This window comes from Micromesistius poutassou (assembly GCF_964030765.1).
Source record: "Micromesistius poutassou genome assembly, chromosome: 22".
NCBI lineage: Eukaryota > Metazoa > Chordata > Actinopteri > Gadiformes > Gadidae > Micromesistius > Micromesistius poutassou.
In genome coordinates, this window is record NC_140292.1 from 9,061,591 (window position 1) to 9,075,766 (window position 14,176).

The 14,176-nt window shown below is 46.0% G+C and overlaps 1 protein-coding gene across 2 annotated transcripts in view; it reads right to left on the reverse strand.

Annotated features, from left to right (window-relative positions):
* Nucleotides 1–13,812, reverse strand: part of rabgap1 (RAB GTPase activating protein 1) — a 72,704-nt gene extending 58,892 nt beyond the window's left edge. Inside the window, exons 1-6 of one of the 2 annotated variants that reach the window (XM_084486917.1) lie at nucleotides 13,701–13,812; nucleotides 5,425–5,709; nucleotides 3,351–3,380; nucleotides 2,180–2,540; nucleotides 1,601–1,814; nucleotides 443–617 (exon numbers count right to left, since the gene is read on the reverse strand). In XM_084486917.1, coding sequence (XP_084343043.1) covers nucleotides 443–617; nucleotides 1,601–1,814; nucleotides 2,180–2,540; nucleotides 3,351–3,380; nucleotides 5,425–5,583 — 939 coding nt within the window. In that variant the 5' untranslated portion in view covers nucleotides 5,584–5,709; nucleotides 13,701–13,812. The remainder of the gene's footprint in view (nucleotides 1–442; nucleotides 618–1,600; nucleotides 1,815–2,179; nucleotides 2,541–3,350; nucleotides 3,381–5,424; nucleotides 5,710–13,700) is intronic. The other variant, XM_084486918.1, reaches the window with a different exon arrangement.
* Between the last annotated feature and the right edge of the window lie 364 nt (nucleotides 13,813–14,176).

The window sequence follows — 14,176 nt, forward strand, 5'->3', positions numbered from 1 at the left end:
GTGTGTGTGCGTGTGTATATGTGTGTGCGTATGTGTGTGTGTGTGTGTGTGTGTGTGCGTGTGTGTGTGTGCGCATGTGTGCGTGTGCGCATGTGTGCGTGTGTGTGTCTGTGTCTCTGTGTCTGTGTCTCTGTGTCTGTGTCTGTGTGTGTCTGTGTGTGTGTGTGCGTATATAAAGTCCTGTGAATGCAGCTCTTTCTCCCCCTGTTGTCCATCGTCTGAACAGCAGGGATGTCGTCATGTTGTCATTCATTCCGAGCATTCTTTCAGTGTGCCGATTTCTCCAGGAAAGAATGTTACTCCCGAGGTGTGTGTGTGTGTGTGTGTGTGTGTGTGTGTGTGTGTGTGTGTGTGTGTGTGTGGATGGGTGGATGGGTGTGTGTGCGGTCTAGGACCTCGAGTACCGGACACTCGCTCCTAGACATCCACACATGGAGCTCACCGCCTCTGGGATCTGACAGCGGAAGACGTGGATCCTGAAGATCTCCGAGTTGAAGTGGCTCTCGGTGAAGGCGAAGCAGTCGCTCTCCGCGGTGCCGTCGTGGCCGCGCACGCAGAACAGGATCTTGTAGATGGGGTAGTTGGCGATCTCTGTGCTGGTGACGGGGTCCAGCAACCTGTGCGGAGACACACCACACGTTGGCTTACCCACACTTCCTGAATTTCCTTCTGAACTTCCCTGATCTCTGAGTTCACTTCATTTTGTTTTCCTCTGCAGATCGCTCTGGCCTAGAGCACATTGAAAGCCTCTCCCAGAAACTAAAAAGACGCGAGGACCAATCAGTGGTCGGGGGGAGGGCGTTTCAGTTCATGACAGACAAGGAGCACAAGTTTTGGGATTCTACTGATCAATTGACACAGTTTATGTCACATTTACAGAATAATGATATTAGGAAATGAACAGAAAGCCTTCTCTCCTCGGAGGAAATATAATTGTGAAAACTTGATTATCTGGACGATCTCCCGAGGCTAGCATAAATGCTACACTCTGTTTAAATCATCTGTCAACTGGGTCGACATCCTGCTAGGGACATCCTGCCCACTTATGGCAGGGGAACCATGGCATCACTTCCGCTAGCATTGACTCAATGCAAGCCCCAAACCAAATTTCGGCGTTCTTCAAAACGGCCACAGTATCACAAAAATAAGAAACATTCAATTTGAGACAGAGACGAGTGGAAACCAGCCTTCATCTTTCCCATAAAGTAGCCATGGTGAGGATATATATATATGGGCAGTCCACCCTGGAAATGTTGGTCTACCCAATAAGATGGCCACAGTAAGCTCATGATGGCAGACACTCTTTAACAGCTTCGGGATGGCTATTTAGTAATCGTCCTCGATTGTAACCGATCATGCTCACAGCTTTCCATGCGTCCGACGGCATGCGTGCACCGACTCTACCCCAAAACAGCGCCCTATGTCATAACAGGTCTATAGAAATGCTAAGGTTGCTTTGCAACAGGCTTTTTTATCTCAGCTTCAAAAAGGAAGCGCATCATCCACACCGCACTCGATTTACAGGCGGCCGCAACAGGTTTCCGGTGTGCTCTGCTTCTTGGACCCCCGGGGTGGTGGGGGGGGGGGGGGGTCCACTCACCTGACGGTGCCCTCGGAGACCCCCGGCACGGACAGCACCACGTCCAGGGGCAGGGTGCACTGCCCCCGCAGGATGCTCATCATGCGCAGGGCCTCCACCTCGCTGCGGGGCGCGTTGACCGAGGCGCAGCCCAGGTAGGTCAGCTGGCTGAACACCACGCTGTCCTCGTCCGGGAAGGGGGTCCCCGGGCCGGACTCGGGGGACGACTCGTCCGCTGGGGAGGGGACGGAGGGGGGGGGGGGGGGGGGGTTCAGTGAGGGGGAAGGAAGGACGCGGACGGCTGGACTGGATCTCCTTCCACTATGTAGGACCTCAACACCCCCTGTAAGACCTAAACTCACCTTTGTAGGGCCTGAACTTACCCCCTAGGAGATCAACTCACCCCCTAGGAGATCAACTCACCCCCATAAGACCTCAAGTCCCCCCCCCCCGTAGGACCTCACCTCACCCCCCTAGGACATAAACTCAACTCACCCCTGTGCGACCTCAACCTAACACTGTAGGACCTCAACTCACCCCTGTAGGACCTCAACTCACCCCTGTAGGACCTCAACTCACCCCTGTAGGACCTCAACTCACCCCTGTAGGACCGCTCGTTGAGCTCGCTCTCCTGGGACCCCTGCACGGGCAAGACCAAGTCCACCGTGGACGGGGGTGCGCTGAGCGGATCCATCCCGGGCAGCACGGCCATGGGGAGCCCTCGCTCCCCGCCGCCGGCCTGGTCCACGCTGGCCTGGTCCGGGCCAGCCTGGTCCTGGTCCTTGTCCCTGCTGGCCTGATCGCCGACGGCCTGGTCCCGGTCCCCGGAGGACCGGAGCCCTCCGGCCTGGTCCGTGGCGGGCTTTGCCGCCGCCGCCGCGACGACCCCGGCGACCGACGGCTCCATCAGCACATCCTCCAGCTCCTTCTGGAGCTGCTGCTCACTGCCGTTACCCACGATCTGCCAGGCACACACAAACACACACACACACACACACACACACACACACACACATATAAGAAGAGACATATGGACTCATGCCACTCCGCAATCAATCAATAATGAACATAAAAGGTAGAGGCAGAGGATATCTTCCTGCATGTCCTGGTTGAGTGTAGATATTTTTATAATTCACCGTTTCCCACGACTGTACTCGATTTCTTTGAGTGCATCGGTGTGTGCGTTTATGTTTTGAAAAAATGCATTGATTTAGTCGAATTAGTGACAGTGGGCGAGTTAATCAAAGAATAGCTTATTATTAGTTGTGATTAAGCAAAAGAGCCTGCAAGCGAGGGCAATCGAAAGGCTAGCACAACAAACTGCACAAATAGATCAAAACTTCAGCACCCTGGCAGACAAGACTGCAGGGGGAGCTCCAACACACTAGTCATGGTTAACGTGGACACATGTGATTAGGGCACAATCGTCTCAAAGATTACTTGAAAAGATTCCCTGTGCTATCTCGTTGTGTCTTTTGTAAATATCATATACCTAAACACTAGGCTATAGGATTATCATTTCAGTGAGAAAGCATACAGGCTGATCAGACTGTGACACGGCTAGATAGAGCAAACAACAGCTACAGCCCAGTGTGGAGAGGAAACGGTCTGATCACAGCCAGTCATCACGGGCCATTTCAGAAACACAACCACAACAACAGTAGCAACAGCAACAGTGAGAGCACAAAGCACAGACAGAATGACCACAGGACCACATCACGGGAGTACAGCGGAGAAACAGGGTGGTGGGGAGGGGAGGGCAGAAACTGACCTTAAAGCTGACCCCTTCCTCAGAAATCACCTGCATAACAAACAACAAGTTTAGACACACTGCCTTCTTCCTTCGCTCTTTGAGGGGTGGGGAGGGGAGGAAATGTGGCCTGATGCTAACATGGATGAAAACATAAGGGTGATATAAAAATGGTTGAACAGATGGAAACCTCGCCACTACGCGATCCACACACTGGATACATAGAGCGCTGTTCTTATCTCGACTGCCACACGGTGCACAGCATCTCAACTTCATGCCTTTTAGTTGAAGTCCAAGTAAGCGGCAATCTATCTATTGCCGCTTATCTATCTATCTATCTATCTATCTATCTATCTATCTATTAAGCTCACTATTTGAATAAATTAAGTATTTTTCTTTTGTTTTTTTAAAAAAAGGGTTATGGTTATCTCTTGACAAAATACCCAGCAAGCTAATATAATATGAACTCTGCTGGAATTGAATCACGCTGGAACCTCTGCTACAATGGCGCCCCCTTCTGGGGGCTGCACAACTCACAGATCGCATTCAAGAGCAGCAATGCAAACAAGAGCAAAAAAAAAAGAATAATAATTGTACTGTGGTCAAACGTACACCAATCTAATTTAGCACAATCTGAACTGGGAAATGCGACGGGATTCCGAACGTGTAACCTAGATCTGAGAGGAGGGGAAATCTGACCGGACCAACGGGCTCACTATAGTGCCTTCATCTCCAACATAACAGGCATCTCCATGTTCGACAAAAGACACACCCTTCCCACACATCACATTATTCTCCTCCTTCACAATGGGCTCCAGCCACAGGCAACACTGCTGTTACTAGATTTGCTTCCTTTGCATATCCGGGCTTAACAGTAGTAGATTAACCTGTCTGTTCAATTAAGCTTCACAGCTTCTCCTTGTTGTCAAGGATCATCTCTGCCAGAATCAATAACAGAATCTCACAGCTCCAGTGTGTTACTAGTATTTTACCAAACCTTTAGTGTAAAAAGGAGGCATACCAAATGTCTTTATTAGGTATTCAAAGAGAATCTGTGGACACCTATTATTCTAGGAATTACTATTATATATTCTTTCTTTATTGATAACGCCATCTCTACACGTCCTGCTGTAGATGATCTAATCTCATTATATGTCAAACAAGAAGCCAGTGAGAAGACATAACATTTAGGACACTGGAAGAAGATGCTTGAGGTGGACGGTGTATCAAAATAAGAGCCAAGCGTGTGATGGTTAGCGGTAATGTAAGGCTGATGCCGAACGCTTTGAGATGCAGTGAAATAGTGTGGGGTGGGGTGATTCAAATACACAAAGAAGCTTCTTTCAACCAAGTGTTATGTGGACATGATGTATGTACCGGTGTTCTTTTGGTTAATCATGCCAGAGGAATTCATTCCCGCTGTAAATCCCATGCATCTACAGTGTTATGACATGAGGTCTTACTAGGGCTGCATAACATGAAGAAAATATCAGATAAACTTGTTTGGTATGGCGAAGTTGTGGTGTGTTGTGATACGGCATTAAAAAATGTGGGCATTTAAATGCATTCCTTAATGCATATGTTACAAGTAAAGCATTATCTCCATCGTGAAACAATGTGAGAAAAAGCAGAACTGAGGCTTATGTGTGACTCTATTGGACAAGCAGACAAGAAGTACTTGGACATGTAGACATGCATTAAATTAGAGCCTTAACCTCTCAACGTTTCATCTCTATAAACGTTCCACCAATTATGGAAATGTGTATCGTGATCACACAATATAAATACATATTCTGCAGCCTTAGTTCCTCCAATTATCAAGAAATTAGATTGTTTTTATGTTATTCCAAACAGCTTTTGCAATTATAAACAAGATTGCATATTTAGTACTAACTGGCAATCAATCAAAATGAAAAACATGCTGTTAACAAATACTGTTTGACATTTTTTGAAAGTGGTTGCTGACATTTAAGCCCCAGCTGTATGTCTACACATTTGATCCTCGCTCAATACAAGCGTTCAGCTCTCGTGGGTCACCGCCTCGTCGCCGGGGCGTCCCTTGGGCTGACCCGGGGCCCGGCGGGGCCGCGCTTACCTTCAGTCCGGGCTTCTCGTCATCGCTACCGTTATTGGTGGACGACGAGGGCGTGTGGTCGTCGCCCAGCCGGGACACCAGGACAAAGTCCTCGCTGTTGAGCGTGGACACAGAGTCTGAGGAGAGGCTGATCTTCCCCACCGACCCCTTGTCATCCATGCCTGCCGCTGAAGCCAGCCACCGCACCGCAGCTCATGAATGGGAGGGAGACGGAGGGAGGAGGAGGAGGAGGAGGAAGAGGAAGAAGAGGTGGTGAAGGTGGAGGAGGAGGATGAGCAAAATCACCTGGAGAAAGAACACAAAAAGATGGAAGAAGAGCCATCATGACGAGATGAAGTTCATGTAAAAGCCTTTTCTGTTGGGCCCGCTGGCGAGGCAAGGTGGTGCCAAGGTGACTCGCTTTCCCAAAACAACAAGAAGAAGAGTAAATCCTTCCCGGGTTTAGGTCCCTGGGATGTGTGATAAGAACCAGAGGCTGCTCCATGTTCTTGATATTTCCGATAAAACAGGCAGAATCTTTCCCTGCTCATGCTCCCTCTCATCTATTAATGGAGACCATGGGACGGGGCTTAGATCTCAGCAGCTAGAATAATTGATCACCTCAAAGATTCCCACAAAGGACTAAAAATAAATGACTCCCAAGGTCTAGACTGAATTTCAATATCCTTTCATTCATAAAGAATCAACACATTCAATGTGTTTTGGAACATAGCTCCAAGCAATGCAATGATGTGTGATGATGTCTAAGGAAAACTCCATGTGAAGCAATCTTCTGTCCTGTCAGGGACATAGAGTCCCTTTCCGTGGTCTGTCACATTAAGTGGATTATTCAATTCAAGTATGGCAGGCCTACTTCCAACCAGGAAATACCAATGATGTTTACTGAAAAGGTGCCAACGCAACATCCAAGCCAAAAGAGCAAAGCCTGATGCAAAAAGTGAGCCAATACAGTCATACGTTTAACTGAAGAAATCAAGAGACACACCTTTTGATTCAGATTCACTTACTATTATCGTCAATTTGCCCTGTGCTTGTGTACACCGAGTCTCTAGTGCATTTTCTAAAACAGCCTCGCTGCACAAGGAGAAGCAATACGAAAAGCCACCTTATGAAAATGAGCCCAAACCAGAGAGTGCCCAGAACAACATAACCACATAACCACACCACGATGTGTGGCGTGCTCGGCTGCCTGCCATTTTCTACAACCATCACTCAAACAAACAACTAGTCCTGAATAAATCATGTAGGGTAGTAGATACAAGATGCATATCAATGAAAATTATAATATACAATACAGAATACAATTCTAGCTCCTAGGAACCGAATGTGGCTATATCTTGACAAAGTTCCCCCAACAGCTGCAGCTCCAACATCAACAGTTTTTGAACGCAGATTAGAAAATAGCAGTGGATACTGGACACCCATTTACCAATGGTGACCTTCTCGGTTTTGTGGGCGGTATCAAGAACATCTAGATAGGCTCACTTTTATCAATGCTTTCATCAAAGCGGCTACGAGGCCCCCATAATGCACCACAACCAAAGGACCATATAGAAAAAGACTATCTGCAGTCAATAGAATCACAATAACAATAACATGAGAGAGAGAGAGAGAGAGAGAGAGAGAGAGAGAGAGAGAGAGAGAGAGAGAGAGAGAGAGAGAGAGAGAGAGAGAGAGAGAGAGAGAGAGAGAGAGAGAGAGAGAGAGAGAGAGAGAGAGAGAGAGAGAGCAGAACACATTGAAATGGGCTAGGCAGGGGAGGATGTCAGGACAGGAGTATAGCCTAGCAGCAAGTTTGTGAAAAATATGATAAAAATTGAAACCGGAATAACAACTCCACAATTGTGTGGAACTAAACACAATGGAAAGTAAATACCGTTGAGGAGAAATACCGTAAATACATGCATGCTCAATTACTGTGCTTTATTGAGGCTACGTGCTAGCAGATGTAAACAAGCCATTACATAATACACTTTCTCCATGCAAGTAGATAAGAACTAAAGTAAATAATAGGTTCTGACTTGGTCAACCACATAGTCAGGCTCAATAGACTCCACACATCAGGTGTCTGTCTGCTTTTTGGTCAATAGGACAAATGTAAAGGAGCACTAGGGAGGGTGAACCAGGAAGAGAAAGACCAAATGGAAAGTAGTAAAAGGGGAACCAGGAAGAGACTAAATGGAAAGTAGGGAAAGCTGAATAGCACAGTAATGATGCTTAATTACCTCCTCCATTGATTTGAATTCAATGCCTTTTTTGTGAGTGTGTGTGCGCTTTTTTTTTTTTTTTTGCATCTGAAGGAACTTTGAGATGCACGCACATTTATGAAATGTTTAATCTCAATATATGTTTAGTTACAACAGAAACTGAAACAGAACTAGGATTGAGCTCATTAGAAAGCCAGCAATTAGACCTGGAATGCTAAATGCTGGGAGAAGGAAAATATGACCAATAAACAAATCAAGTCCAACAGATCTCTGAGTTCAGACAAACAGGCGACAAAGCGTAGTAACTATGAGTGCATAGTATGGGCAGTTGGGCAGCCTGTCACATTGTTGTCTGAGTGAGAGGCTTCCAGGGATCTCCAGCTGTACGCTAGGCCAGCGGGCGAGGCAGACGCTTTGGCGTGCGATCCCGACACAGGAAGGAGTCGAGCAACAGAGGGTTTTGGCAGAGAGATCATAACAAGCTATTTCTGGATGTCTCTCTCCCCCTCACCCCCTTCCCTGCCCTGCCCAGCCCACTCTCCCCCCTTGCTCCCTCTCTCTGGGTGTCTCTCCCCATCCTCAGCCTCCTTCTAGTGAACACCCTGGTGTTCTTGGTAGTAGAAAGGAAGGTCAGGGAGAACAGGTGAACAACCGAGGCTTTGTCTGCCTTCTCTTCCTGCGCAGCTCCAAAGCAAACTGATGGAGAAAGTCTCGATCCAAAATGGAAGTCCTGGGGTGTTGCTTTACAATGGTGTGTTGCCGAATCGCTGTTTGAAAAAGGCAAAGGGAGGGGGAAGTGGCAGACTGCAGGGTGTGAGTGGGTCACCCCTCTGTAAGCTTTGTTGCAGGGACTGTTCATTTAGTTGTACAACTGTATCCTGGAGCATGCAGTACAAGCAAGGAATGAGGCGCAGTTTGAGAAAATACAATGATGTCGTTCCCTTGATTGAGCAATACAGATTAAATGAGTCAAGTGTGTATGACCACAGAAGCATACAGTTAATGGACACACCTATGATTCTATGAAAGTGCATAGTTAGGCAATTCTTTGTGTTTCGCAAGTTTTTTTTTACCATCTGCCAGAATGCTGACTAGAAATAAATATGCATTGCCAAATCAATCTATCCACTCTAAAATCTGTGGCAATATAACAACCAGTATATACACAGTATGCTAGTCCTGTGACCCTGATATAACTACTATGAAGCTTGAAATCTCACCCTTCATTTGTAATAATATGCCCATTCATTTCAGGATGTTCATTTGCATGGTGGGAAGTAGTTGTTATTACCTCCCGATGACCTCTGTGGACAAAAGGAACAACGCAGCTCTGTGGCTCATTTTATTGTTCTTTTTGGTCAATAATTAAAGCCATCAGATTAGCGATCACATTTCAGGCCTACGATATAACCTTGCCGATTCTGCGGGAGAGTAAAGGCGGCGGTGATGAACCCTGAACATTGACTTGTGGCATATTGTTCTGAATTCAGCTGCTTGTATGTGAGAAACACACACTACCTTACAATACACACTAACTCCATCCAATCTGCTCTCCCCTTTCTAGTAATACCATAGGGAAGACCAGTGCTTTAACTCGCTGGATCCAAAGGCCTTGGACATGTGGCAGCGATATCCCTGACATCCCTGCCACATGGGCTGATACAGGGTCGTGAGGCTGAGAGGGAAAGGATGGAATTGATTACACAATGGGCAGCACTGTACAACACAAGTGTGCACAGGCCAAAATCAAGCCGTCCTTTCCCAGGGAAAGTAGCGAGCCCGCGTATGGATTCCAGCCATTCAAAGTAGCTCCTGTGATGGCTAGTTCCAGAAGCAGGTGATTTCTCCTTCTCTGGTGCTTGAAGAGCTTTGTGGTTGCATGCGCGCCGTGCATAGAGGGTTCGTCTCTCAGGGATGACAGCCAGGTGTGCAAGGCTGAGATCACCTGGGACTTTGAGCTCCGGGCCAAAATAGACACCCATATATCCTGTGTCAATGGAGAGAGCCGCTAAAGTGCATATACAACCTTTTCTTTTATTGTTAGGCAATAAATAGGCATGTGTGGAGTAAGGTTGGTTCGTGTAGCACTTTATCACCATTACTGTCCAAGAAGGCTCTTGAGGACAACACTGGTAAGATGAAAGGAAAATGGTACTTCTTCTGGACTATGTTCTTACTATGAATGATGATGTCAACTTGAACCCGATATGCAGTGTTACTTTGACCAAGCATCTACAGACCTGCCTGCTTCCTGCCATCTTTACAAATCTTACTTTGATCCACAGTAAGAAGAGAATAGAAGAAACTATAGAGCATTATGGTTGCAGGAAGAGGGAAAAAAAAACTATATATTGGGTAGAGTAAAGAAATTATGCCACACAGGGCACAAACTCCTATTTTGATTATGCAGGCAAGATAAAAGATAAACAGTGCATATATCTGCCACACAAATGCATTTTCATAGCATTCTACATTTAGAAATGTGGGCCCTGTCGAAGAAACAACAATACATTTTCATAGACTACAGTTTCAGGAACATCCATGCATGAAATGATGCACACTGAACCCCATGCACATCTCTTAAATATCATCATCCCTCCCTTCCCTGCTGAAGCAGCTGAACTGGAGGTTCTGTTCTGGGCCGCCAGCTGGACCCCGGCCCAGCCTACCCCTAGTCACAGTCCCCTTTGCCTGGCATCACAGTGGTAGCAGGGCAGATAACAAGATAACAAAGTCAAGGAGCATGGGGTCCGAGATGGGGTAGGGTACTTCCTGGTGCTGAGTCACAAGGTGCCGCACAATAGGAGTCCGAGTTGATGAAAGGGGGAAGGTAGAGAAGGAGGAGGTGTGGGATTTGGCAAGCAAGGCACGCATTGTACCAACCAAAACACACACACCCAGGCCAGTCCCTCATTCCCATGGTTTCATTGTTGTGTAGACGTCAAGTGCCTGCAGTTAAAAAGTTTGATAATCCTGCAACCAGTAGGCCTGGCCGAGGCGCCACTGCAGCTTTCTCAGGCGACGCAGGCGTCTCATTATTTAATCATTTAGATAACATAAACATAACATATTACAAATTGTTTGTATGTCTTTAACGAACAGATGGCCACACATATAGTGATCTCATTTAAATCTAAGTCTCTAACTCTCATTTAAATCTAATTTTTTTCATTGAAAGCAGCTCATGTGATGTCAAGGACATTTTTCAAGGAAACTTATGCAAACAGGGTGTGCTTATCCAGTGACCTAATGCAAACTGTCTCCAATGCACTGCATTGCTTCGTTTGGATCAAAGCTTTGATCCAAACTCTAAATAAACACACACCATGCTATGAATCAAAGAGGGAATTGCATTTCCAACCAGAGGCAGACCCCCACTTAAATACCTTTTCTTCCAACAGTCCTCGATACAACATTTGCTAGCAGCAGCACATAACTCAATTCAGATGGTGGATTTCAGAAACCAGATTCTGCAGCCCCAGAACCTAGAAGGTTCTACTCTATTCACGGTATCCTTGTTTAAGTCCCCTTGTGAGTCACACAATCTGCTGAATGTAGCATCACTGCAATCATGGCAGAAGTTTCCAATTAGATCTATTCAACGACAAAAAGTTCACAGCCTTGAGAGCTTGAATACCATCAACAGTTAGAAGTTGCCAATGCTCTAGCATGCTGTTCATATGACAATATTGTAACTCAAGCTTAAAGAAACTTCCAATCACATTCTTGGTCGACTACTAATATTGACTGTTGATCGATACATCCTACATGTGTCCTACATTACCTTAGTCCTATATTAGCCTCATGATATAACATGTCATAATAATACTGTTGACCGGTCCCTTGGTCCTACATCAGCCTTTTAATATAACACGTTATAACCATGCTGTTGATCAGTACCGTGGTCCTACATTAGCTTCCTGATATAAAATGTTATTATCATGCTGTTGATCGGTATCTGGATCCCAAGTACTGTAATATGAAATGTTCCATTTTATATTGTTTACCATTGATTTCATTCAAAAAGGAGGACTTCATGCTTTGCACTCCAATTGTTTTTCTCTTGGCCTTTGGTGTCATTTTATGAATTCATTCTGCAGAAACGTAGCGGAATGCCTCTTTATATAGCATCAATCAAGCATCAATTATGCTAATTCACAACTCCCATGAACGCAACAAATTATCTGTTTGTTGATAAAAGTATTGAGGAAGCAAACAATTGCCATAATCACATGAATCATTTCACCCCCCATCCTTATGAGCTACACTATGGGGATTGATATGATTTGAAAGGCACAATGTGGTAACTGATACAATAGGATAATTGTTTGAAACGTTCTCTGCTGGCGTGGCCCATATACGCTGCACCATGTGCAGAATGTACAGAGCATAGCCTCTGGAGCCGCCATTAGAGTACACATAGTTCTGTATACCGAGTGCACCATAGATCAAGAAAGGACCATTGGAGAAAGGTGGGAAAACACCATCTCTTCTATTGCAGATAGACATGCAAGACCACGTTGGGTGCCAATGTCATCCAAAGATTTACCCAGTCAGGGCAGTACAGTCACAGGAGCATCCCTAGGGGCCGTTTCAGAGTGGAGAAAGACTTGTCTTCAGTTTATAACGGCAGATTAGCCACAAGCATAAGGACACTTCCAGCAGGACAACACAACATGTCACAAGGTGGACATGTGGCTCTCTGAATGGTTCCAGCAACATGAAAGCCTTGGTTCCAGGAAGTCAAGTCACCCCTGCTGGGAACCTTCATGCATTGGGAAACATAAACAGGCTGTTTGCAGCACTGTTGTGTAGGGCCAGTTCAATTTGGGGTAAGACTAAACGACGAAACGATCACGGCACAACGTTCCTGCATGAATCACCCAGCCCCTGCTTGGAGAAGTCATGCCCTAACAAACGCATGCGGTGCTGAAGGACCAAGTGCAACAGGCAAGCAGAGGAGTGTGCCTCGTGAACAGAATGTTGGTGCAGGCCTCGAATGTAATTCCTTATCTTATATCTGCACGTGTCTAACAGCGGAGCCAAATATTGAGATTACATTTGATGACATATGGTGTTATATATAGAATACATTTCAAAACACATGGCCTGCCCATGGTTAGCATTGGGGCGGCAGTTTAATAAAAGGCTGACAATATTAAATAGCCAATGAGGTTGAATAAACGAAGGGTCAACTTAATTTGTTTTAAAAAGATTTAGAGACTTAAAAAAGACAGTCTTTGAGAAATGCTATAAATGAAGGCATAATAACGTATAGGTATATTCTTAAATCGTAAATGTTTGAATACAAGATATATCCATAACATGTCATTTGGCCATCATATTCAATAAATGCATCATAAAGGCTACTGCTGAAAGAGGTGTTGTGCAGAACGCAAATACCGTGCCCATAAGCACATCAGTGCACAATAGCCAGACTAATAGACATCAACAATACGCCTACTTCTGTGGCAAATGACTTTCAGAATGAGATCGACGCATGGGTACCAAAAGAATAGACGCGTTATGTGAATGCAAGGGAAAATCTAGGGATAATCACAGACATTTAGATTAGACAGGGAGACAGACATCTCGGCGCCACCTCAGGATCCACGTCTGATGAACCAACACATGTTAACACAAGGTGTACACGACGTGCTGGTCAGCCACTACTACATGACCAGACCCAATGTGGATGCACAGAGCTGGCCATCAGCGGGGGGGGGGACCCGACCGAACCCCGGGTCGCTGCTGTCCGCCAGAACCACGACAGCTGTCCAGTGATGGAGGACATCCATGGGGGGACATGTGCACCCACGTAGAGAGGGTGTAGCACTCCGCACAATGAAGATACACCACATATCCACCCTGAAAACAGGTGTCGCATGTCCTCGGTCGTGAAGCCCTCCGACAGGCCGTGATGAGACTGGGACTGACCAGACTGGGAGCTAGCGCGAGCTAAACAAGCTAACATGACAGTAGAGACCAAATTAAAGGAGAACATCGCGTACGAAACGGAGCATTTCCGTTTAAGAGACGAATGCACATGCAAGGTGTCATCGGCCTTACCTTTTTCCACCGTGATAGTTATTTCATGGGCGGTTGCCACAACATTGTACTCTCTAGCAATACCAGCCACAGCATCCAGCCGAGCTGTAAACACAACCCAAGCCAACCACCTGACACTGCGCATGCGCCGTTCACTGCCCTCTTCCGTGCAGCAGGAAGGGTAGCATTACACATGACAAGGATGCTGAGACAATCCTTGTATTAAACTTTTGGTAAGCTACTTATATGCGGCCTTCACCTAACGAGATAGGGGTGACATGCCATTGAAATTAGTTGAATGATGGGTTATTGTAGAGAAGTACAGAGTAGTCAATTTGGTTTGAGTTTACAGCCTCTACTTATAAACGCAGTTGGCAAATAGCCACGCCCATAATGTCAAGTTCAGTGGCAGCTGTGGTGACATGAAAACTATTTTATCATGAATGTTCTCATACAAAGTCAGACTTTTGAAATTTATTTATAAGTCAGACCTTGAA